We start from the raw sequence: 23,151 nt of genomic DNA, 5'->3' as shown, positions 1-23,151 counted from the left end.
CAGCCCTACAGACTGAATGATAAAAATTGTTATAAGAGTCATAATAGAGCAGTTTTAAGCACAGTAGTAAAATAAAAGTTGTTTAATTTGGGTATTGTTGTAATTGTATTGTCTTGGTAAATATAGATAACATGTCAGTTTTACCACATGGCAAACAGCAAAAAACTTGCTCCATCCATAAAGGGGTAGTTTTGTCTAACATGAAAAAAGCCCATTTTGCATAAGCATGAAGCATTGCATACCTGTCAGTTTCAGTTCTAAAGCTACCAAAAATCCATTTGTTATAGGGGTCTTAGTTCTGCTGCTGTTTGATCTTTAAACCTGGCTGGTTATGGAATAAGGGGGGACCCTATACATTTAAAAAAAAAAAATAATAATAATAATTTAGAAAACAGAACCAAACAAACAACAGCCTAGTAGTGTCAGGGTGGGAAGGACCATTTTTTTTGGCCCTCCCCAGCCTAATACCACTCTGCTACCACTTAGTCAAGGGGTGCCAAATTAGGCACTTCGGGACTAGTGGTACCTGGCTTTTCCCAGTATCCCTAGTGTGGTGGGTACTGGGATAATATTGGGGGGGTAGTGTTAGCCATTTTATACCGGCTAACACTAGGCCCCGACTTAGTAATTGATTCCGTCTATCAGACAGCTTCCACTACTAAGCCTGTAATAAAATAAAAATAAAACACAACCCAACAGAAAAAAAATCTTTTATTAAAAAAAAAAAAAAAAAAAAACACTGCCACAACCCTCTTTCACCATTTTAAAAATAATAAAAAAAGGCGGGTCATTGACGTAGTCCACCAAATCCGACATAATCATCTGGATACCGATATCTGAAAAACAAAAGGGAAAAACACACACAAAAAAGGCAGGAGAAGAACACCCATCATGACAGGTGATGACAGGTATTCTGCACCTTACAGTAGGCAGCATCTTGCTGCTTACAGTATGGCACACAAGGGGTTAAGTGAGGTTGCATGGCATCCACATTTAACCCTTTGTGTCAGACTGAACAATGTGGCCCCCAGGGGGTTAAGTGAGGATGCATTCCCTCCTCACTTAACCCGGTGTTATTAGTATTTTACACACCTCGCAAAAGTCAGTACTTTAAGTAAAAGTGATAATGAAGTAGTACCTACGTTTTGACACTAGATGTCACTACTGTATGTAACTGTACCTGTATATTGCACAGCTGTAGTAACTAAGAGGTTATTGTTTGTTGTAATCTGTGCACCAATGAGAGCCCTCTTTTCTCTTCACCTATATCTGTGTTTCTTTTTTTTTTTTTGCACTTTCTTCTCCACCACTCACAGGGGACATTACACCTCCTGTGGGAAATTGTCACATGGGGAGAGGAAGTACATGCCCACACTCATTGAGTCCTACCTAAGCCTTGGTGGAGAGAGGACGCAAGATAGGACAGTCCCTGCTGTAGTCTAGCTGGGCCCTGGCTTTGCCACGTTCCCACACCCTAGACCGTGTCCAGTGTAGTCTAGTCCGTGGTAGTGGATAGGCGTACATGGGAGACACAGACTCCAGTTTCTTGAAAGCAGCACTTCTACTCACTATGCAGTGTTAAGCCACTAAAGGAGTACAAGTCGGAGATCACCCCAACTTAAGCCGTGACAGTATCCTGATAACAATAGGAACTGATCCGGATAGAGCAAAGTTGCTAGAAGCCTACGTACTCTATCTCGCAGTGCGGGTGTAATCAGGTTAACTTGGCCACTCTGCTCAGGTAAGGGTCTGGGGCTTGTGTCACCCTTATAGGATGGGTCACCCGACACTGTAGGGCAACAGGTGGTATAACAACAGCTAAGGTTTAAACACGGGCACAAGTACACTTCTACTTTCAAGTCTTCAGTATTCTAATTCTTCTTCTTCTAAAGTTCTGTCAGAGCACACTTCTACCCTGGGTTGGGGCTCTCAGTACAAACTCTTTTCCACTGTTCTGGACTTTCAGTACAAACTCCTTTTCCCTGTTCTGGACTCTCAGTACAAACTCCTCTCTTCAACTCTCGTCACGTCTACAGTCTGCTATTAGCTATTGTACAAAGTATTCTCTCAGTAAAGAAGATTTATTTATAGTAACAAGACTCTGATTATTGTTCCGGCACCTACACAGTAGATACCACATCCTTGGGTCATCTCCCCTTTCTGTGGGTGGCAGTACCGATATTCTGGTGGGTCACCACTCCACTCCGGACCACCATGATAAGTACCCAAGGGACCCCCTTGCAACCCGGCAGGTCACCGACCACAGGGGTAAGGATATAGCCCGCTTCTCTATTCTCTACGTGTAACACCATACAGCACACTGTATTCTCTATCTGTAACACCACACAGTACACTGTATTCTCTGCCTGTAACACCACACAGCACACTGTATTCTCTACCTGTAACACCACACAGCACACTGTATTCTCTACCTGTAACACCACACAGCACACTGTATTCTCTACCTGTAACACCACACAGCATGCTGTATTCTCTACCTGTAACACCACACAGCACGCTGTATTCTCTACCTGTAACACCACACAGCACACTATATTCTCTACCTGTAACACCACACAGCACACTATATTCTCTACCTGTAACACCACACAGCACACTGTATTCTCTACCTGTAACACCACACAGCATGCTGTATTCTCTACCTGTAACACCACACAGCACGCTGTATTCTCTACCTGTAACACCACACAGCACGCTGTATTCTCTACCTGTAACACCACACAGCACGCTGTATTCTCTACCTGTAACACCACACAGCGCGCTGTATTCTCTACCTGTAACACCACACAGCATGCTGTATTCTCTACCTGTAACACCACACAGCACACTATATTCTCTACCTGTAACACCACACAGCACACTGTATTCTCTACCTGTAACACCACACAGCATGCTGTATTCTCTACCTGTAACACCACACAGCACACTATATTCTCTACCTGTAACACCACACAGCACACTGTATTCTCTACCTGTAACACCACACAGCATGCTGTATTCTCTACCTGTAACACCACACAGCACACTGTATTCTCTACCTGTAACACCACACAGCACACTGTATTATCTTCCTGTAACACCACACCACACAGCATGCTGTATTCTCTACCTGTAACACCACACAGCGTACTGTTTTCTCTACCTGTTACACCACACAGTGCGCTGTATTCTCTACCTGTAACACCACACAGCACACTGTATTCTCTACCTGTAACACCACACAGCACACTGTATTATCTTCCTGTAACACCACACAGCACGCTGTATTCTCTACCTGTAACACCACACAGCACGCTGTTTTCTCTCCCTGTAACACCACACAGCACACTGTTTTCTCTACCTGTTACACCACACAGTGCGCTGTATTCTCTACCTGTAACACTGTAATAATTACATGTTAAATTCCCCAGGTTGGTATGATTACAATGGTGCCTAATTTATATGGCTTTAGGGTGCCTTCACACGTAACGGATCCGCAGCGGATTTCACGCTGCAAATTTGCAGCAAAATCCGCTGCGGATCCAGTGCCATTCATCCCTTTGAGAACACATACTCGTAGCAGGATTGACATCCCACTGTGAGTATGTAAGTTAACCCCCTGCCGCACAGCCCGCAGCCTGCCGCTGAGAGCATACATTACCTGCTCGGCGCCGCGGCTGCATGTGAGGCTCCCGACTCCTGTCCCGCTCAGCCAATCAGTGCATGGCAGCACTGATTGGCTGAGCGTGACTGGAGCAGGGAGCCTCATATGCAGCTGCGGCACCGAGCAGGTAATATATGCTCTCGGCGGCGAGCTGCGGGCGGCAGGGGTTAACTCACATACAGCAGGTTGTCAATCCTGCTGCGAGTATGTGTTCTCATAGGGATGAATGGCACTGGATCCGCAACGGACCAGTTACGTGTGAAGGCACCCTTACAATGATTTACGAATAGAAAAAAAATTTCCATCTCCATATTCTATATAGCTTTTATATCTTTATAGCTGTGTGATATCATAGATACCATATTAGGGTAGATAAGACTTTTGATCACTTTTTAAAGATGCAAGGCTACCAAAAAAAAACAACAACGCTGGCATAGACCCCTGCTGGGTCTATCGACTTGGGAAGCTGTCAGGCACTGACACTAATTATTTTGTGTATTTATTTGTTATTTGAAATCTGTATGTTCCTGTTGCAATATTGGTACACACTGTAGCCTGTTTGTTTATATATCTTAGTGGTATTTTTACGTTTTTTGAATGGTCAGTTCCTCCACATATAGGGTGCATTCAAACGTACAGTATCTGCAGCAGATGTGTTGGCACATAACTGAAGCTGCAGATTTTATACTGTGTTCAATCATTAAATCACAATGATATCTATAGCTTCAAATCTGCACCATCAGATCTGCTGCAGATCCTGTATGTGTGAACAGACCCTTAATACAGAAGAAAATTGGGCAGCACATGTAATAGTACTGCTATAACTACACAGGTGCCCTAAAACACAGAAGAAAACAAAACTACAGCAGCAAACTACCCACAGTGTATTGAACAAAGGCAGTTGTTTGGCTACAGCTGTCAAAATAATGTTCATGTCATTTATTTCTTACCGCTGTCTATAGGCTTCAAGCTTCAATGTAATTAAAATTTCGTTAGTCGATCATCACAGATAGGAACTATTACATCAGATCCGTTGTGCTTTATTAACACTCCCTCCTCTTCTTCCTGTGCCTGACTCCTATTACACTTTCACTTGCGGCAGAAGAAGGCTGCAGTAACTGGCCACTGTTCTCCTCTGGGAAATATACAGCTGAGACAGCTTTGCAAGATACAAGAGAGAAGTGCAAAAAGTGTAAGACTTTGAGTTTTTTTTTATTGTTTTTTTTTTCAAAATGCAGAGTTGGCGTAAGAAAAGGAGCTTCAAAACATGTTTCTGTTGACAGTCCGAGCTGCTTCTTCTTCATTTCTTTTGTATATGTATAGAATTCTGCCTTTGGAATGTCTGAGTATCCTGTACAGCCTGTGTTGCCAGTCTAGTAAGAGAGAAAAGCCAACCTTATCTACTGAATTACTTCTGAAATCTGAGAGGCAGTACACTAGTTGTGGCTGGGAATCCAGACAGCACCCATGACCTGGTATTGTGCATTTCAGATTACCGCATTTCTAATGAACAGGGATATTGGTTTTGTCATATGTCACCTTATGGCTATGTTCACACAACGTTTTTTCAGCTCCATTTATAATGACGTCTGTCATTTTGAGTCTAAAATAACGGATGTGATTTAGATGTCTGGCCTCCCCAAACGGCTGTTTGTACATTATTCTAGTTTGGGGTTACTAACTGGACTTTGGATGCGGCCTAATTAAAAAGTCCATTGAATTTAATAGTAAAAACAGAGAAAGAACGGTGACAAAATAAAAAACTGTGTGTGAACAACTAATAAAAAAACATCCGCTGTTTGCAAAAGAGGCCGAAAATAATTATCATGATCATTATTTTGACATCTATGGAGAAAACGTCAATTATTCAATACATTTTGTGCATTGGAAGTCCGTCTTTCCATTAATGGCAATGCATTGCATAAAGGTCACTTAAATCACAGCAATAATGGACGTTTTTTAAATAGCAAAAGTGTCCGCCTTTTCTCTACTTTTGACGTTGTGTGAACAAAGCTTATGGCTAATTCTTGCCACGTAAAGAATTGTTAAAATCCGCTTTCTATGTATGCATACACCAGTATTCAGAAGATATATAACAGATGGGTAATGGTCAATGTCACCCAATAAGAATACTGCTGCTTAAAAGGAATGTTTCATCAGAAAATTACTTTTTGTTTAAATCAGGTTTTTATGTTCAAATATTTTTTTGTTGATGTTTTTACAGATTTTTACATTTTACTGTTTATATTTTAAAATAAGTTGCTGGAAAGTGATATGTACAGAATTAGGCTATGTTCACACACAGTATTTCCATCAGTTCTTTTTCAACCAAAACCAAAAGGTGAGCCGACAGGACAAAATTATAATGGAACGTTTGCATAGTTTCTGTGTTTTCAATCTACTCCTGGTTTTGGTTAAAAGAAAACTGAAAGAAAAGTATTTCTATGTGTGAACATAGCCTTACCATAAAAGGTGACATCGGTATAAACAAAAGATAATCATTACAGCTTAGCCTTCTCTAGCCTGTGGAATGACCATATCAAAGCTCACAGAGCACAGACACTATTCCCGTATGTCCATGGAGCTTGCTATAAAGCATATATCTAAATGCTATTAATAATAGCTTAGGCAAGAAGCATGTCCGCAAAAACAAATTACATTCAGAAAATGGAAACCAGTTAGATATTAAGATGTTTCAGTATCTAGTTCTAGCACTTTAATGCATTTGGCCATGTTACTGAGGGCTCCATCTGTGAAAAACCTTGTAATTATCTTATTATAATTATTATATTATTATTAATTGCAGCCATCGCCCATGTAGGAGCATATTGTTCCTTAACGCTGTTTTCTTTCTTTCCTCCCTTCCCTACCATTTGTCTTAGCCTTTTTTCGCCTCTCCGCACATGTCATATCTATTTGTTTTTTATTTATTTATTTTTTGTTTTTATCTGTTGTTGCTACTCAATGACAACAGTTAAACCTGCCAAATATCACAAATATGTAGTGACTTTCCTGTATTAATAAAAGTATTTACAGAAGAGTTTCCATGCCCAAATAAATGCTATGCTAAATAAATGACTGATATAGGCTGTGCAGCCTAGAATTACAGGTAGTAATTTGCTCTCTGTTTCTTATCTTATTCTGATCACACATCAGAGTAGACCCCATACATGGTTTTGATGTAACATCTGGTATGTATGCTGCACATTAAAATCCATCTTCATTCTCATTTCAGACCCTAAAATGGAGTCACTGAGTTCTGCCTGCACCAATTTTTCACTTGATTTGTTCAAGAAATTATGTTACAACCACCCTAATGGGAATATTTTTTACTCACCACTAAGTATATCAGCAGCGTTGGCCATGATTTTATTAGGTGCGAGAGGTAAAACTGCTGAACAGTTATCTAAGGTAGGTAACCTATAACCAGACAGCAGCATTTGTGTCCATGCTAAGGGCGAATTAAAAATGACAGAGAAATTATGGTAAGGTTCTAAATTTTACTAAATGTGCTCACTGGTAGCAGTTTTTTTGCAACACAAATTTATCACAAAGTCCTGAGCTGTGTATTTGAATATGTGGTATAGTAAAGTCACTTTTCTTAGTCAACTATGTCAACTAAAACGATAATGATCTGTCCCTTATCAGCAAGGTATATCCAATGATTGTAGCTTCACCAAGCCAACCTCCACCATAACAATGCTGACTACACATAACCTGGTTGTAAAAGTTATTCATCTACCTGGTGAACTTTTGACTTTCAATTTATAAGTATAAAAGATAACTTCATCAACAAACGTTCTACTTTTGCAATTTATTACTAATCATATCCAGTCCCAAAGTAACATAATTACATAGTTAATACGGTTGAAAAAAAGACACATGTCCATCAAGTTCAACCAAGGAAGGGATGGATGCATGGCTTAATACAGGATATTCCTTTATCTTATGGAATTTAATATCTCAGTCCCCAGCAAGAAGCCCAGTTTTTGCAATCCACCTCCCTCTTCACTAGGCCAGACCACTCTATTAAATATTTGAGTATCCATCTTACTAAAGCCCTTCAAACTTATCTACAGTAGAACTAACTACACTTCCTTGTTATCTAACTTACAATCATGCATGTCATACAGATCTTCTACCTCTATTGTATAAAGAAGAAAAACTAATTAAAAAAAAGACAATTGGGGGAATTTATTAAGACCATTACGTCAGTCTTAAATAAAGTCCCCCATGCATGACAGACACAGAAATTCACACCTGCTCTGGAACAGGTGTAGATTTTTGCCTTGGTTTACGCCTGCTAAATCCCACCTGACCATGCCCCCTGCCCTCCCATTAGGCGAGCAGTGTGTATGTCAGAGAAAAGGCGCACATTTTAGTGCGAACTGGGAGGCTTACATCATGGCGAAAATCTATAGGTGGATTTCTTCACCTTTTCCGTGGCATACACTATCTTACTCCAATTGTTATAAACATGCCAAACAGTCCCCAGATAAATGCTTATAGGATTTCTTTGGAAAGGAAAGAAACCAAGACTACATACTCTAAACCAGTCGAGCCTCACCAGTGAGGTGCCCCCTAGTTGCTGGGGAGGCACAGCTGGGGAGGCAGTTTTCACAAAAGTGACTATAAGCTGCACAGTCATGGCCCTGGCTGCAAAAATCTCTGGTTTAGGAACATTATTGACTCATTTTGAAGATATTTTAGTGTTGTTCATAGTTTAGGAGACAAATGAAGGGTAGACTGAGAAATGGTTTTTATATTTGCATGGACTTCCACCATAGATGGTGAAGCCCCAGCATCCTCTTGGTGAGTCTGGTGAGACCCAGGCATCATTTTGTCTGTTGGTTGAGGCTCTAGTAGAAAAAGTTTGAGAAGCACTACTCTAAGCAACACCAAGGTGGGTTTGGTCTTCCTGGCCTCTGCCTTTGTCACAGCAATAATGTCCCTTCAAGTGGTTGTAATGTTATTGCTGGTGTAATAGACAATGTGGAGAGGTTGTAGTAGGAGCCTATATTTCTCCAAGATTTATGGCTTCCTTCTCATAAAGCAACCAGCAGGGAACCATTTTTAGAGTTTCTGCAATATGTCTGCTGTAAAGTCTGGTAATGGGTGCTGATGTCTAGGCCACATGCAGACTGTCTGGGTTGTGGTGGTCTGAGTAGGAGTAATTAGGACTCAGACGTGATTGCCTCTAAAAAAAGTCTGTCTAATGGTAAGATGGGTCTCTTCCTGGGTAAAAGAGCTAGGGCCAAGAATCTGTGAGAACCCTGCGCTAAAGGTATATCAGGTTGTATGGACTTTGCTATTTTGTGTTTTGTTAATGCCAGGTATTAGGCCTGCACCGGGTTAGCCAGGAGCATGTAGGTTTAGTTACAGCCAGAGAGGCCTAGGTTTTTATTTCGCAGGTTTGTTTGTTTTTTTTTGTTTGTTTTTTTAACCTGGGAAAACTGTCTGCGGTCAGTTAAACCAACTTTTGGTGTGCAGTAGAGATGAGCTAGTACTGAAATATTCGACTTTCGAGAATTCGAATCAAATAGGCACCGAGATTCGACTATTCGAGCAAATATTCAATCCCATTATAGTCTATGGGAAAAAAAATTCTCGGCACTTAGAAATCAAAATTCGACCACTTGGAGGTCACCAAGTCCCCCATGAAACCTTTCTAAACGATGCGAACACCTCCGGAATGACACTGGGACATTAGGGGGAGCATGCCTGGGTGCACCCAACACCCCAAAATCGCAGTATAATGCCACTCTCCACAGTCGCGAAGGAAAAATATTTGCAAACACTTTATGGCAATGTTCACACATTTCGTTCGTATTTCTTGCGCAGCATTACATACATGATTCCAATGTGCGTCTGTAGAGCGTCATGTTATTTGCATGTATCACGCATCATGCTGTACGAACGTTACTGGAACAGTATATATGACGTGTCTTTTTGTGGGCTACTGGAAAAATATGTATCACGTGCCTTTTACTGGACTACGGGTACAATAGGTATCACTTGCCTTTTACTGGGCAACTGACACAATAGGTATCACTTGCTTTTTTACTGGGCAACTGGCACAATAGGTATCACATGCCTTTTATTGGGCAACTGGCACAATATGTATGATGTTTACGTGCCCTTAGTTGGCTAAACCAGGGACACTATAAGTCACTTGTACACACAGGGTACTGGAATGAATACAGCTGCTGCTGTTGTTATATCATCTATTTCTTAGCACTGAGAAGTGCTTTGGATGCAGACTCCAGAGATGACTTTTTTGCTGGATATTAGCCCTGAAAAGGACTTTTGGGTTCAGTAGTAAGCCTGCCTAACCAAAACGCTATTAAAACCTATTTCTCCCTGCTCGAAGAACTCTCCCTGACTAGGTTGAAAGCGCATCTGCGGTCAGGAGGCGGAAGTCAAGTCTTAAATATTCGAGGTCATGTGGTTCAGCCATCCAATGAGGGTAGACGCCGTTTTGATGCTGTGTGCGTGCTCCAGGGGTCCCTCATGGCCTCCCTGCATGGTGATTGGATTAAAAAAAAGCATCAAGTGCGATGGGAGGGCTTTCGAATGTTTCGACACACTACTCTATTGTATTCGAATCTCTTGAATACTGCAATATTCGATCGAATACCTACTCGATCAAATCGTATTCGCTCATCTCTAGTGTGCAGTTTAATCTGTGTAAGTGCCTATCTACCCCTGGTCACTGTTTAATTTTTAAGACTATAGGCTGTATCTAATGATAGGACACATTTAAAGTGACTCTGTACCCACAATCTGACCCCCCCAAACCACTTGTACCTTCAGATAGCTGCTTTTAATCCAAGATCTGTTCTGGGGTCCGTTGGGCAGGGGATGCAGTTATTGTCATAAAAACAACTTTTAATCCGGTAGCGCTGTGTCTAAGGGCCGGGGCTTACATTTGTATATGCATTAGGCTGGCACCACCTCTCTGTCCTTCCTCCCCACCCTCCTCATCATTAGGAATGCTCCAAGCAGATTGCTTCCTATTCCCCACCTGTGTGTATAATGAACATGGGCTGGATTGTTAATACATCTGTGCAAAGCTCAAACAGCAGTAAATGTTCCTGGATCATTCCTAATGGTGGGGAGGAAGGAAGGAGAGGTGGTGCCAGCCTAATGCATATACAAATCTAAGCCCCGGCCGTTAGACACAGCGATGCAGGATTAAAAGTTGTTTTTATGACAATAACTGCATCCCCTGCCGAACGGACCCCAGGACAGATCTTGGATTAAAAGCAGCTGTCCGAAGGTACAAGTGGTTTGGGGGGGACAGATTGTGGGTACAGAGTCGCTTTAAGTTTAGAGGCTACAAATCATTTTGGCTCTGCTCATGCCATTAGTCAAATCTCCCACCCAGCAGCTAAACAAACTTCGGCCACACTTTGAATATTCAATCCTGTCTAGTGATATCATCGCCACCACACTTGGCTCTGAGGCTGCTGTGCAGGACAGGTGACTGCACAATACTTTAGAGCTGAGTGGCGTCAGATCAAATATTCAAAGATGGCTGTCTGTGCAGTTGCCAAGTGAGCAAAGCATTAGACGTAGGGGCTTGGAACAACCCAGTGCACCAAACCAAGTAATTTGAACATTTATTCATACATTCATGCCCATGTCTCAGTCCTGAACCAACAGAATGGAAAATGGGGGGGTGGGGGGTGGGGGAGTTTGGTTATTAGGGTGACCTGGGCTACTTCACTATACTAGCAGGTTAGTATGTTCAGACCTTTCATAGATTACTTTAAAAACAATGTTAGTAATATATTTATTTTTCAATGCAAGAAATACAGCTCTTCACCAGCAGCACAGCTCTAAGCAGTGCTTATGGGTCTCCCATTTTATCATGTGCGTAATAATTATGTTTATTGTATGCAATAAATTATTTCCATGTACATGTATTTATTCTTTTTTTTCTGGGCATTAGGTTCTGCATTTTGATACTGTTCAAGATATTCATTCAAACTTCCAATCCCTGAATGCTCAGATTAATAAAAAATCTAGCTCCCACACCTTAAACCTGGCTAACCGGTTATATGGAGAGCAGACTTTCAACTTTCTTCCTGTAAGTCAGTGAGTTTTTCATCATCATCATCATCATCATCATCATCATCATCATCATCATCATTATTATTATGTTATGTTTTTAAAGTTAAGATTCAATTAATAACAGAAACATCTGTTATTAATAATTACGCTATTTTATGACTTGAAACAATCTATTTTACTTTTGTGCATTTTTTTCACTAATAATCACTGCTTGTACTTGTACGCCGTACAGTCCTGTTAGACTAATTCATTGTGCTGCTGTCCGTCACCTCTCACCAGGTGTACAATTTACTCATTTTTGAGTTTTCACAAGTGTGAAAAACTGTGCAAAATTCATAACTCATCAGATTTTTGTGCATAATAGATATATTTCACACACAAACCATGAAATAAAAGAAGACACACAGGAAAAATAGTTATTAGACTGAATAATAAATTCCCACCAATGATTGTTTTTTAATGTAAGAGCTCACATAAAAGTAGTAAATATGAAATCTCAATTTGTTACATCCATTAATAAAGGTGATATTCATGAAGATTGGTAATGAAGTTGTTTTTCTGGTGTACACCACCTGTTGTATAAACTTGTCAGCTTGGCTGAATGAGGCTAACCTAAAAATAAATAAGAATTTATACTTCTTCTGCCACTGCCTCCTAGACTGTCCATGGTCCCTGCTGCTCAGTACTTCCTGCTTTCTTGTTTGACATGCAGAAAAATGCCGGGCGTGACAAGGCGGGGAGAAGGTGTGGCCTCCTCCTGCGTCTAATGTATCATGTCATGCCAGGCGTAAACCATGGCAGAGGTCTACATCCATTTCAGGGCAGGCATAGATTTCTGTACCTGCTGTGCGACTCTTAGTAAATCTGAGGTGAATGGGGGCAGGGCTTGATTTAAGACCGGTGTACTCATACTTGACATAAATGTCCCCAAGCATATTAAGAGAGTTTTCCGGGCAAAGTGTACTGATGAGCTATCCATAGGGCTCTGCACCAATCAGCTGTTCGGCGCTGCACTACACAGTGAGTGACCTTTGTCTCCATTCATTGTGTAGTGGTGGCAATATGTAACTGCAGCTAAGCTCTATTCATTTGAATGGGACCTAAGCTGCAACTACAAATTGCCACTGCTGCACAATGAATGGGGACAAACTCCACTCACTGTGTAGTGCTTCCTGGAACAGCTGATCGTCACGGTTGCCAGGTGTCAGCACCCCACCAATTAGTGGCTGATAAGCTATCCTATGGAGAGCACATTTGACCCAGAAAATGCTTTCAAGGGAAGTGTTTGATAGAGACATAGGACATCAAAAATAAAAATCCTTGTTTTTTAAACAAGGCAGTTATTATTGCCCCATGTTAAAGTCCCATTGATCAGCAGACAAACGAGCAATCTTTCATTTGTCGGCTGATCACTGGGATTGTGCCACCCTAAAACTAATCTTTGGTTGGCTGCACATCCAGCAATGATGCAGGAATAAATGCTACACTAATGAGATTGTGTGCGGCCCTTGCTGCACGATCTTACTTATGAGTAAAGGTTAAACCTGCCTCAACCACCCACACTGTATCTACAACATACCGAAAACATTTTATTCTAACTACAGCAGTGCCAAAGCAAAAGCAGCAGCCCAATGTGACCGACCCCTCTGAAAAGTGTTCACACTTCATATAACATAACAATGAACATTGTGTTTTCGGCAGGAATTTTTATCATCTATCCAGAGATTATACCAAGCCGAACTGGGCACAGTTGACTTTTTATCTACGTTTGAAGCTGCTAGAAAGGAAATCAATAAATGGGTTTCAGAACAGACGCAAGGTCGGTATATTAGATATTGTATTACATTTCAAATGTGAGATTAATTTTGACAAATGGGGAAGTAGCAGCACATCAAGCCTAGGAAATGAAATACTTACTGATCACTTTCTCATAATACCAGTACTGGGCAGTACACCTATTTCCCATCAATACAGGATGAATTATTTGCAGCATGGAATGCTGGATATTTCTTAAAGTATTACTGCCATTCTAAAAAAAAAATGTTACACAGATATGCTAAAAGTATTATTCAGCCAGGGTCTCAGTGCTGACACCCCCTCAACCTTGTGATATCACTGGGAGAAGCCTGCAACAGTGTGTTTCAATCCCCAGCTGTCTTAATGTCCAATTGTTCAATCTGTCTTATTGCAAGAGGCATGCTCCATAGACTTCTACTAAGCCCATTTCCTGCAATAGTCCACCAAGTCTGGGAGTGAAGGGCGCTGTTGCACAATGCAGCTATATCTAGAGATTGGGGATGTGTAGGCAGTGAGACCTTAAACAATCAAAACTTGTGACATGGGGGGTGCGGACTCTAGGTCCACTGAATTTATGATTTTGCACACGCTTAGAGCTGGCATAGGTTTCTCTCCATGCACTCAGGATTTATGTAGAGGCAGTGCACCTCTAAATAAATCTGCATATTGTCGGCACTGTGGGAACATTTTTAAGCCCGGCTCAAAAAGAGCCGAACTTAATAAATGTCCCCCCTGATGTACACCACAGAAAATGGGGTTGCCGCAAGGTGGGGAGGAGGCATGGCCTTTTCACACACCTAATTTATCATGGTTTACCCCTGGAAACAGGTGTAAACCATGAATGAGTGGCAGAGTCTAATGGCCCTATTACACCAACAGATTATCTGACAGATTTTTTTGAGCAAAAGCCAGGAATAGACTATAAACAGAGAACAAGTCATAAAAGAAAGAGATTTCTCCTCTTTTCAAATCCATTTCTGGCTTTGGCTTAAAAAATCTGTCAGATAATTTGTTGGTGTAATAGGGTCCTAAGGCTACACCCAGGGGTGTAGATATAGGGGGTGTGGTTGCACCTGGGCCTAGGAGCCTGAGGGGGCCCATAAAGTCCCTTCAAAATAAATAAAAAAAATATATAAATGAAGCATTAAATTTGAGGGGTTACCCCTGTGACTTCAAAGGCTTTTCACAAGGTGGCACTGGGGCTACCAATTTTAAGATACGCCTTCGGCTACCCCTGTAACTTAAGCAAAGGTTTTCACAAGGTTGCACAGTCTTGGCTGCCAGGGACTTGGTTGCCCCTATAGAGAACAGAGATGGAGTATTGGTGCAGGACAGCAGACTGCTAACTATGACAGAAACCAAGGGAGGGAGTACAGTGGTCGTCTTGCAGGGTTCATCAGGACAAAATTAGCAAACAAAAGTATAGCCAGCAGCACTCAGTGGTTCAGAAGGCACTAGATGATGTATATACAAAATCAGAAGGGAAAGAAGCAATGGATTAACAATCCAGTAGTCAGATGGTCATGTAGCGATCATAATCAGCAGATAAGGAGGGTTAGCAAGTACATAATCCAAAAGCCTGCCCTGCACACACACTGGATGTTAATCCAGAGCCTTGAGTGACTTTGTGTCCCAATGTCCCAATTGGCCGACCAGTCCTCTGGATAGTAAGGCTGGTGGTTACACCACAGCACTGATCAAAGTGGCATAGGAGTTGGAAGAGGTGAATATATTTCAATAGTTTTAATATATGTTTTTTGTAAGACTGGACAAACCCTTTAAAGTGCTTGGTCAACATTCTAAAATTGTCGCATATGGATTATTGCTGGGATTACAAATGTAAAAAAACCTGACACCAAATGCCCTTAACCTCCACCTTATCCATTCCGACAGAGGAAAGCACTGCTCAGCTGGGAACATGCAGGTAGTGCCTGCTTAGAAGAAAGAAGGTTTGTAGTCCAGCACTTGAGCAGAGAAATAAGCTTTATTTTCCAAATGCAAAGAATAAGATAAATTCTTTTTTTGCATTTGGAAAATAAAGCGTATTTCTCTGCTCAAGTGCTGGACTACAAACCTTCTTTTCTTCATTGCTGTACCACACATCGGCCAGATGTGAGTCCGGGACACCAGAGAACTACTTATATCGGTGAGCTGACACTACGTTTCTATAAGTGCCTGCTTAGCCAATCACTGACCACAGTGGTGACACCCACCTCAGCCACTTTCTGTTTGTTGATAGGAATGCAGGAAACACTGCTCAATTGGGATTGAGGATAGCAAGTATACTTTTTTATTTGTATCTGTGCCAGAGCCCACATGCCACAGTTATGTGGTGTTGGACAACCCCTTTTAAAGTTAGGAACAAAATAGCTACATAGGTAGCCACTGACCACACATTTCTGTGTTATAGGAAAAATTCCAGAAATACTAACCGAGGGGTTAGTGAATGGAAATACCAAATTAGTTCTGGTGAATGCCATATATTTTAAAGGTGACTGGGCTGAAAAATTCAACCCTGAACATACAACAGAAGTACCTTTTAGGTTAAACAAGGTAAGATCTTAAATTAATTTCAAGGTATGTTCACACACACATTAAAAGGAAAAGTCCGGGGAGTGTGGGTCGGGCATGGAATCACTTCAAGCAGGGGGTGGGAGCAACATAAAGACAGTATGCTTATAGGACCTCATGCCCTCACTGCACCGCATCTCTGCCAGACGTTGCCTCCTGCCGGCTTGAGGGTACGTCACGACTCGGCTGACACATCAATGAAGGGTGGGATTTAGCCCGCTTAGCCAATCAGTGACTGCAGTGTAGTCCCGCTCCAGTCACTGACTGGCTGAGCAGATCATCCATCAGCCGGGTCATGACGTAGCTGCAGGGGAGATTTGCAGACTGTCAGCAGGGTCCAGAAGCAGGTCGCAACTAGAGATGAGCAAACCCGACGGATTTCTGGTTCGTATGAACCAGAACTCCCGGCGTCTGATTCCCGCTGTCTGCAGGCTCCATGCAGCGGGTGGATACAGCCTAAGGACCGCCTGGAAAACTGGGATACAGCCTATCCCATAGGCTGTATACCAGTTTTCCAGGTGGTCCTCCGGCTGTATCCACCCGCTGCACAGAGTGGACAGACAGCGGGAATCAGGCGCCGAGAGTTCTGGTTCGTACAAACCAGAAATCCGGTGGGTTCGCTCATATCTAGTCGCAACACTGCGTGGGTACAAAGACAGGTAAATATAACACCTTTATTATGGGCCCACACACACACACCTCCAGACGGAAATTATTTTTTACCCCCCCCCCCCCAAACTTCTCCTTTTAAAAAAAAGAAAGAAAGAAATATATGACTATATGACAGTAAAATAAATACAAAATAAAACCTATTTTTTTGACATTGTGAAAAAATATATATGTGTGCAGATTTATATTTTCCCATAGACTTTAATGTAGCAGATTATTAGACTTCAAACACAAATGTGTTTTATACCTATTTTACCATTGTATTTTGCTTTTATTTTATGGTATATTTGAACATACTGTAGCCTTAAAGCGTTCCAATCATTTAAATAAATGTTTGACATGTCACAAAGACTTGTCAAAAGTTTAGATTGGAGGGGATGTAAACACTAAAAACCTGACAAGTTGTTAGATATAGCCAGATGAAACACATATAATGATTGGATGGGTTCCCTGCTCTGAAAATGGCACCGATCTAAAGTGTTGACACGTCAAAAGATTATTAAAATGACACTAACTCTAAGGCTATGTTCCCACTTTGGAAAAAGGCAGCCATTTTGAAATGTGAATATGATCATTTGTGGTTGTGATTATAACGAGATGGCCTCCTTTCCCCGCTATGTTCCTCAAGTGGGAACAAAACCTTATGGTGTATTTGTAGTGAAGAAAAAGAACTGTGCAGTAAATAAAAAATGCACCATAGTCTTCCTAATATACATTAGGTAAATACTCCAAATCATTAAAGGGGTATTCTGGTCAGGTGAAATACATGTTGAATCATTCCCCTCTCCTAGAGACTAATAATTTGTTGCATACCTGCTGTTATCTTTTCTGTCTCCTTCATCCAGCTCTGAGCCAGCTGTTTTCTGCTGAAGACACAGAAAACAGTGTGTGACCTGTTTACTCTACCTTGTTTTTGAACTCCCTCCTCCCCCTCCCTTTCGAGACAGCTTATGTAGACAGTGTCCTTGACTGTCTGTCTCTGCACTCTGTAATGCCGGAAGAGTTAATTACAGTGAGGTTATCAGCAACTTGAACAAAGATTAACCCTCCCAGCATTACAGAAACAGAAGATTGTTAGCAGAAAAAGAACACTTGCTCCATCTAGTCTGCCATTTTAGTATCTCCCTTCTTATTATCTTAGGATAGATATATGTTATCCCAGGCATGTTTAAATGCACTTATTGTAGATTTACCAACCACATCTGCTGGAAGTTTGTTCCAAGGATCTACAACTCTTTCATATTGTCTCATGTTGCTTCTTTTCTTTCCCCCAACTAACCTCTCACTTTGTTCTCTTGTTCTTAAGTTCAGTTTTCTATTACAAAAAATTCTTCCTTCTTGAACCTTATTAAGTCCTTTTAAAGGTTAAAGGTTTCAATCATGTCCCCCCTTTCTTTTCTTTTCTCTAGACTATAGAGATTCAAATCCTTAAGTCTTTCCTGATATGTTTTATGTCTGACACCCTCAACCATTTTGTAGACCGTCTTTGGACCCATTCTATTTTATCAATGTCCTTTTTTAGGTGAGGTCTCCAGAACTGGACACAGTATTCCAGATGTGGCCTCACCAGAGCTCTATACAGCGGGATCACAATCTCCTTCTTCCTACTGGTTATACCTCTAGCTATACAGCCCAGCATACGATTTGCTTTCCCTACCACCTGGTTGCACTGGTGACTCATTTTAAGGCTGTCAGAAACCACTACCCCTAAATCCTTCTCTTCTGAAGTCTTCACCAACACAGAACTGCCCATATGATACTCGGATAGAGGATTCTTTCTCCTCTAATGCATTATTTTACATTTGGAAACATTAAACTGCAGTTTTCATTACTTGGACCACATATCTAGGAATATCAACACTATTGCACACTTTTGTATCATTAGCAAACAGACAAACCTTACCATGTCTCCATCAGCAACAACATCCCGAGCTACAGCAGCAAGAACACTAAAACAATTATAGAGAGGCCAAAATGTACATGAGCCATCTCCGAATTTTTGGTGTCTTCAGCAGAAAGCAGCTGGTTAAGAGCTGGGGGAAGAAGACTGAAAAGATAATGGCAAGTATGGAACAAATCGTTAGTCTCCAAGAAGGGGGGGGGGGTGATTTAACATGTATTTTACCTGACTGGAATACCCCTTTAATATCCCTGGTTTCTTAGAAAAGAACCTTGTAACAACAGCTATACAATATAAATCATAGCAGATATACCTTTTAAGATAAAATGTAACATTAAAAACATGTTTTTGTCCAGAATGAACAAAAACCTGTCAAAATGATGTATCACATGAAAAAACTGCCTTTCAACTACATCCCAGAACTAAGTTGTCGAATCCTAGAGCTCCCATATGTGGGAAATAAACTCAGTATGATTGTCCTGTTGCCAGACAATATTGAAGATGAAACAACTGGTTTACAAAAGGTATGTTTATTTTAATATCATGGAAGAGAATGTTGATTTTTTTTTATTAATTGTTTTTATTAGAAAAATTTTAAACTTTTTTTGTCGTGCCAAGATTAGAGGTGTAGCTTAGTCAGAATGGCGCCAGTTTACACTAAGAATATACAATTTTTCTATTTTTTTTTCCATTTAATACAGCTCTCACTGTCTTTCCAAACAATGCAAAATATTTAATAAAATACCTGATTAAAAATCATAATCATATTTACAGTTAAAAAAAAGTACGTCTGATATATTTTAAGTGTATCACTAGTTTTAAAGGGGTTATCCAGGAAAATATAGCTGCTTTAGGGTGGGTTTACAAATAAGAGATCCGCTGCTGATTTCATGCTGCGAATTCACTGTGAAATCCACTGCGGATCCTTAACTGTCATTTTCAATGAGAAAACATACTGGCAGCGGGATTGTCATCCAGCTGCGAGTATGTAAAAGTCAGCCTCCTTAACCCTTCGCAGCCCGGTACATACATTACCGTGTCTGCTCTCCGGCTTGCTTCGGGGGCAGTACACTAATTGGCCCCTGAAGCAAGCCAGAGAGCCCCTGAAGCAAGCCAGAGCTCAGACCAGGTAATGTAAGTAACGGGCTGCGCAAGGAGGGGGGGGGGGTGTAAGGGGGCTGCCTTTTACTTACGAGTATGGAATCTCATTGAAAATTACAATTAAAAAGACTGTACCCACAATCTGTCCCCCCAAACCACTTGTACTGGATAGCTGCTTTTAATCCAAGATCTGTTCTGGGGTCCGCTCAGCAGGTGATGTAGTTATTGTCCAAAAAAACAACTTTTAAACTTGCAGCCCTGTGTCAAATTGGGTGTGGCCTACAGTGTCTGTGCCCTAGGCCTGCAATGCCCATCTGTCCCTCCTCCCTGCCAGAGTTGTTTTAATGATCCACTGTACATATGTTGTATGTGAACTTACCCTTAAACATAAAAAAAAAAAACACTCTTGTCCCAAGGTTGTTCGTCGTATTACAACTTGGCTGGTTTCATTTCAATGGAACTGAGCTGCAATACCACACACATTCTCTGGATAAAAGTAGTGTTGTTTCTGGAAAAAAGCGGCCATGTTTTTTTTAATCCTGCATAACCTTTAAGATAACTATATTATTTTGAATACTTCTTGTTTGAGTTCTGGTATAATTCAGTTTTGCCATATGGACACTGTATGAATACTACTAAACACTAAAAGCTCACTGAAAGTTCTAAGACACAAGCAAACATAGAATATATTAATTATTTTGAGGTGCATTACTGTTTTATTTAGTGCAAATTAAAAATTGAGAATTTAAGCCCACATTTTGATCAAAAAATGTGGGCCCACCTGCAACCTCAGCAGATGGGATCCTTACATTAAGCAGACTCACACTCTTGGGTCTTAGGCCTATAAAATTTACTGTAAGATCGCTGTAAGAGCGAGTCTTGGGGCCCTCTGATGTGGTAGGCCCCTGCAGCAGCCACTATGGCTGCTACAGTGATAGTTACACCCCTGAATGGGGTACCCCAGAGTTGTTATTCTCTATAGTACTTCAGAAATACATAAAAAGTTTTCTTACGCTGGAGTACCTTTTTTAACAGATAGGAGGAACACCTGACCAAAATTAGGGTAGCCACTCCCCCATATATACAGTGTGAAACCAAAATTGATCAGCACCTCCAAAAGCAATTAAATAAATGTGCTGGTGAAATACAGACACCTTAAGAAAAAAAATCCCTCCTCAAATCAAAACTTAAATCACATATCTGATATTGCTGCATGCAGAAATCTTCACATTATTAAACTATAATGTTATTGTGTAAAACTCAATAACATTATAGTTTAATAATGTGATATGAACTGCATACACAAAAAAAACTACCAAACCCTAGGAAAAAAATTAAAGATTCCAATTAAAAGGTTCTATCTATTCCAATCAGATAAACTATGAGCCCTCACACAGCTCTGTAAACAGAAAAATAAAATGTATAGGAAAGCGCAAGGAGAAAAAAAAAACACAAAATGTCAGTCCTAAAGGGGCTAAGCTCCACCCTCCAGCTTAGGGACAACTGAACATTGGAGATGATGCCTCCAGAGCAGATATCTGATATAAATGCAATGTAAAAATTGTAATGAATAATGGCCAGAAATAGTAATATTCCTTAAGTATACACAAAGGCTATGTTCACACAACGTTTTTTCAGCTCAGTTTAAAATTAGGTCCATCATTTTGAGTCTAAAATAATGGATGTTATTTAGCAGCCTGGCCTCCCCTTAGTGCAATGACTGGTGTTTGTACATTATTCTAGTCTGGGTTACTAATTGGCCTTTGGATGCGGTTTAATTGAGAAGTCCATTGAATTTAATAGTAAAAACGGAGAAAGAACGTTGGAAAAAGACGTTAGAAAATAACGATCATGTTCATTAATTTGATGTCCGCGGTAAAAACGTTCGTTATTCAATACACTGTGTGCATTGGACGTCCATCTTTCCATTGACTTCAATGTATTGCCATTGCAGTCAGTTAAATCGTGGCAAAAACTGATGTTTTTTTTTAATATCAAAATTAGCCGCCTTTTCTCTTTTTTTGACATTGTGTGAACATAGCCGAACACAGGACAACATGGACATCCTGAAAAAGTTGTCTGAAATAACATTTATGCATATACAGTATACATTTATTTATTTGTTACTTACATCAAACTCTTTTGAATCACACAACTGGAATTGTAGTATGTATGTAATTATGTTATATATATATATATATATATATATATATATATATATATATATATATAATATATATATATATATATGTTTTGTAACTGCAATATGAGAATTATTATGCTTAAAGAATTTGGGTTTATGACACATTATATATACATGTATATTGTGTTCCAGCTTGAGAAGGAAATCTCCTTAGAAAATCTTCAGGAATGGACACGGCCTGAAAACATGTATCCAACTGATGTACATGTGCATCTGCCAAAATTCAAATTGGAAGAAAGCTATAAACTAAAATCAACATTATCTGCTTTGGGAATGGCTGATATCTTTAATTCAAGTTGTGCAGATCTATCTGGGTTATCAGGATCCCAGAATCTATTCCTTTCTGAAGTAATTCACAAGTCTTTTGTGGAGGTGAATGAAGAAGGCACGGAGGCTGCAGCTGCCACTGCTGGCATTGCAATGATGTGCTTGAGCCGTGAAGAAGAATTCAATGCAGATCACCCATTTCTCTTCTACATTAGGCACAATGAAACTAAGAATATTCTTTTTTTTGGCAAATACTGTTCTCCATAGCAAAAAGAAAATCAGACATATCAGCCATTTAAATATAAGAACCCTTCTTTGTTTTATAGGCTTTATTCTGCCATTTATCAAATTTAAAAGCAAAATAGAACAATAAAGGATTTATGGTTCTCTCTCTCCACTTTCTTGTAAAACTATTTTATATATGGAGCTGCTCAAACTGTTGCAGTTCATAGGAATAACATGGAGGAAATTGCCCAACCAAAAGTACTTAAACCCCTTGGTGACCCATGACCTCCAATGCGCCTTTTTACAGCAGTCATTAAAGGGCCTTATTCTGACCCATATGATTTTTTATGGGTCACACATCCGTAGTTCTATCCGCAGTTGCAAACAGAACATAGGAAAAATGTATTTCATGTAGTAATACACAAAGCAGTACTGATGGACATTTGTAGTGCAGTCTGCTGTTGAGGGCAGCACTACAGATGTGTGAATGTAGCCTTAATGTTGGCGGTGCAAAATCTGTCACAGGGCCCCTCCACTACAACCTTCATTTTTCTCTTATCATATCCTGAGACTCGTAAACTGAGTTTGATATTGATTGAATGGGTGGTTTTGGTGGTCACCTTACAGGACCCACACCTTAGGGCCCTATTCCACCGGGTGATTATCGTTTGCATAATT

General features: G+C 40.5%; 1 protein-coding gene across 2 annotated transcripts; it reads left to right on the top strand.

Moving 5' to 3' along the window:
• The first annotated feature begins 4,723 nt into the window (after positions 1 to 4,723).
• Positions 4,724 to 22,645, top strand: SERPINB1 (serpin family B member 1). 2 transcript variants are annotated; one of them, XM_069958106.1, is made up of 8 exons: positions 4,724 to 4,856; positions 4,988 to 5,139; positions 6,900 to 7,075; positions 11,619 to 11,756; positions 13,442 to 13,559; positions 15,948 to 16,090; positions 19,034 to 19,201; positions 22,114 to 22,645. In XM_069958106.1, the coding sequence occupies exons 3-8, from the start codon at positions 6,908 to 6,910 to the stop codon at positions 22,513 to 22,515; spliced, it is 1,137 nt and encodes a 378-aa protein (XP_069814207.1). In that variant the 5' UTR covers positions 4,724 to 4,856; positions 4,988 to 5,139; positions 6,900 to 6,907; the 3' UTR covers positions 22,516 to 22,645. The 2 variants fall into 2 exon arrangements, with proteins under 2 accessions (XP_069814207.1, XP_069814206.1); XM_069958105.1 differs by lacking the exon at positions 4,988 to 5,139.
• Positions 22,646 to 23,151: the final 506 nt, after the last annotated feature.

This window comes from Dendropsophus ebraccatus, chromosome 2, assembly GCF_027789765.1.
Source record: "Dendropsophus ebraccatus isolate aDenEbr1 chromosome 2, aDenEbr1.pat, whole genome shotgun sequence".
In the NCBI taxonomy this organism is placed as follows: domain Eukaryota; kingdom Metazoa; phylum Chordata; class Amphibia; order Anura; family Hylidae; genus Dendropsophus; species Dendropsophus ebraccatus.
Note: the sequence above shows the minus strand (reverse complement) of the source record. Positions and strands in the feature narration are given on the sequence as shown.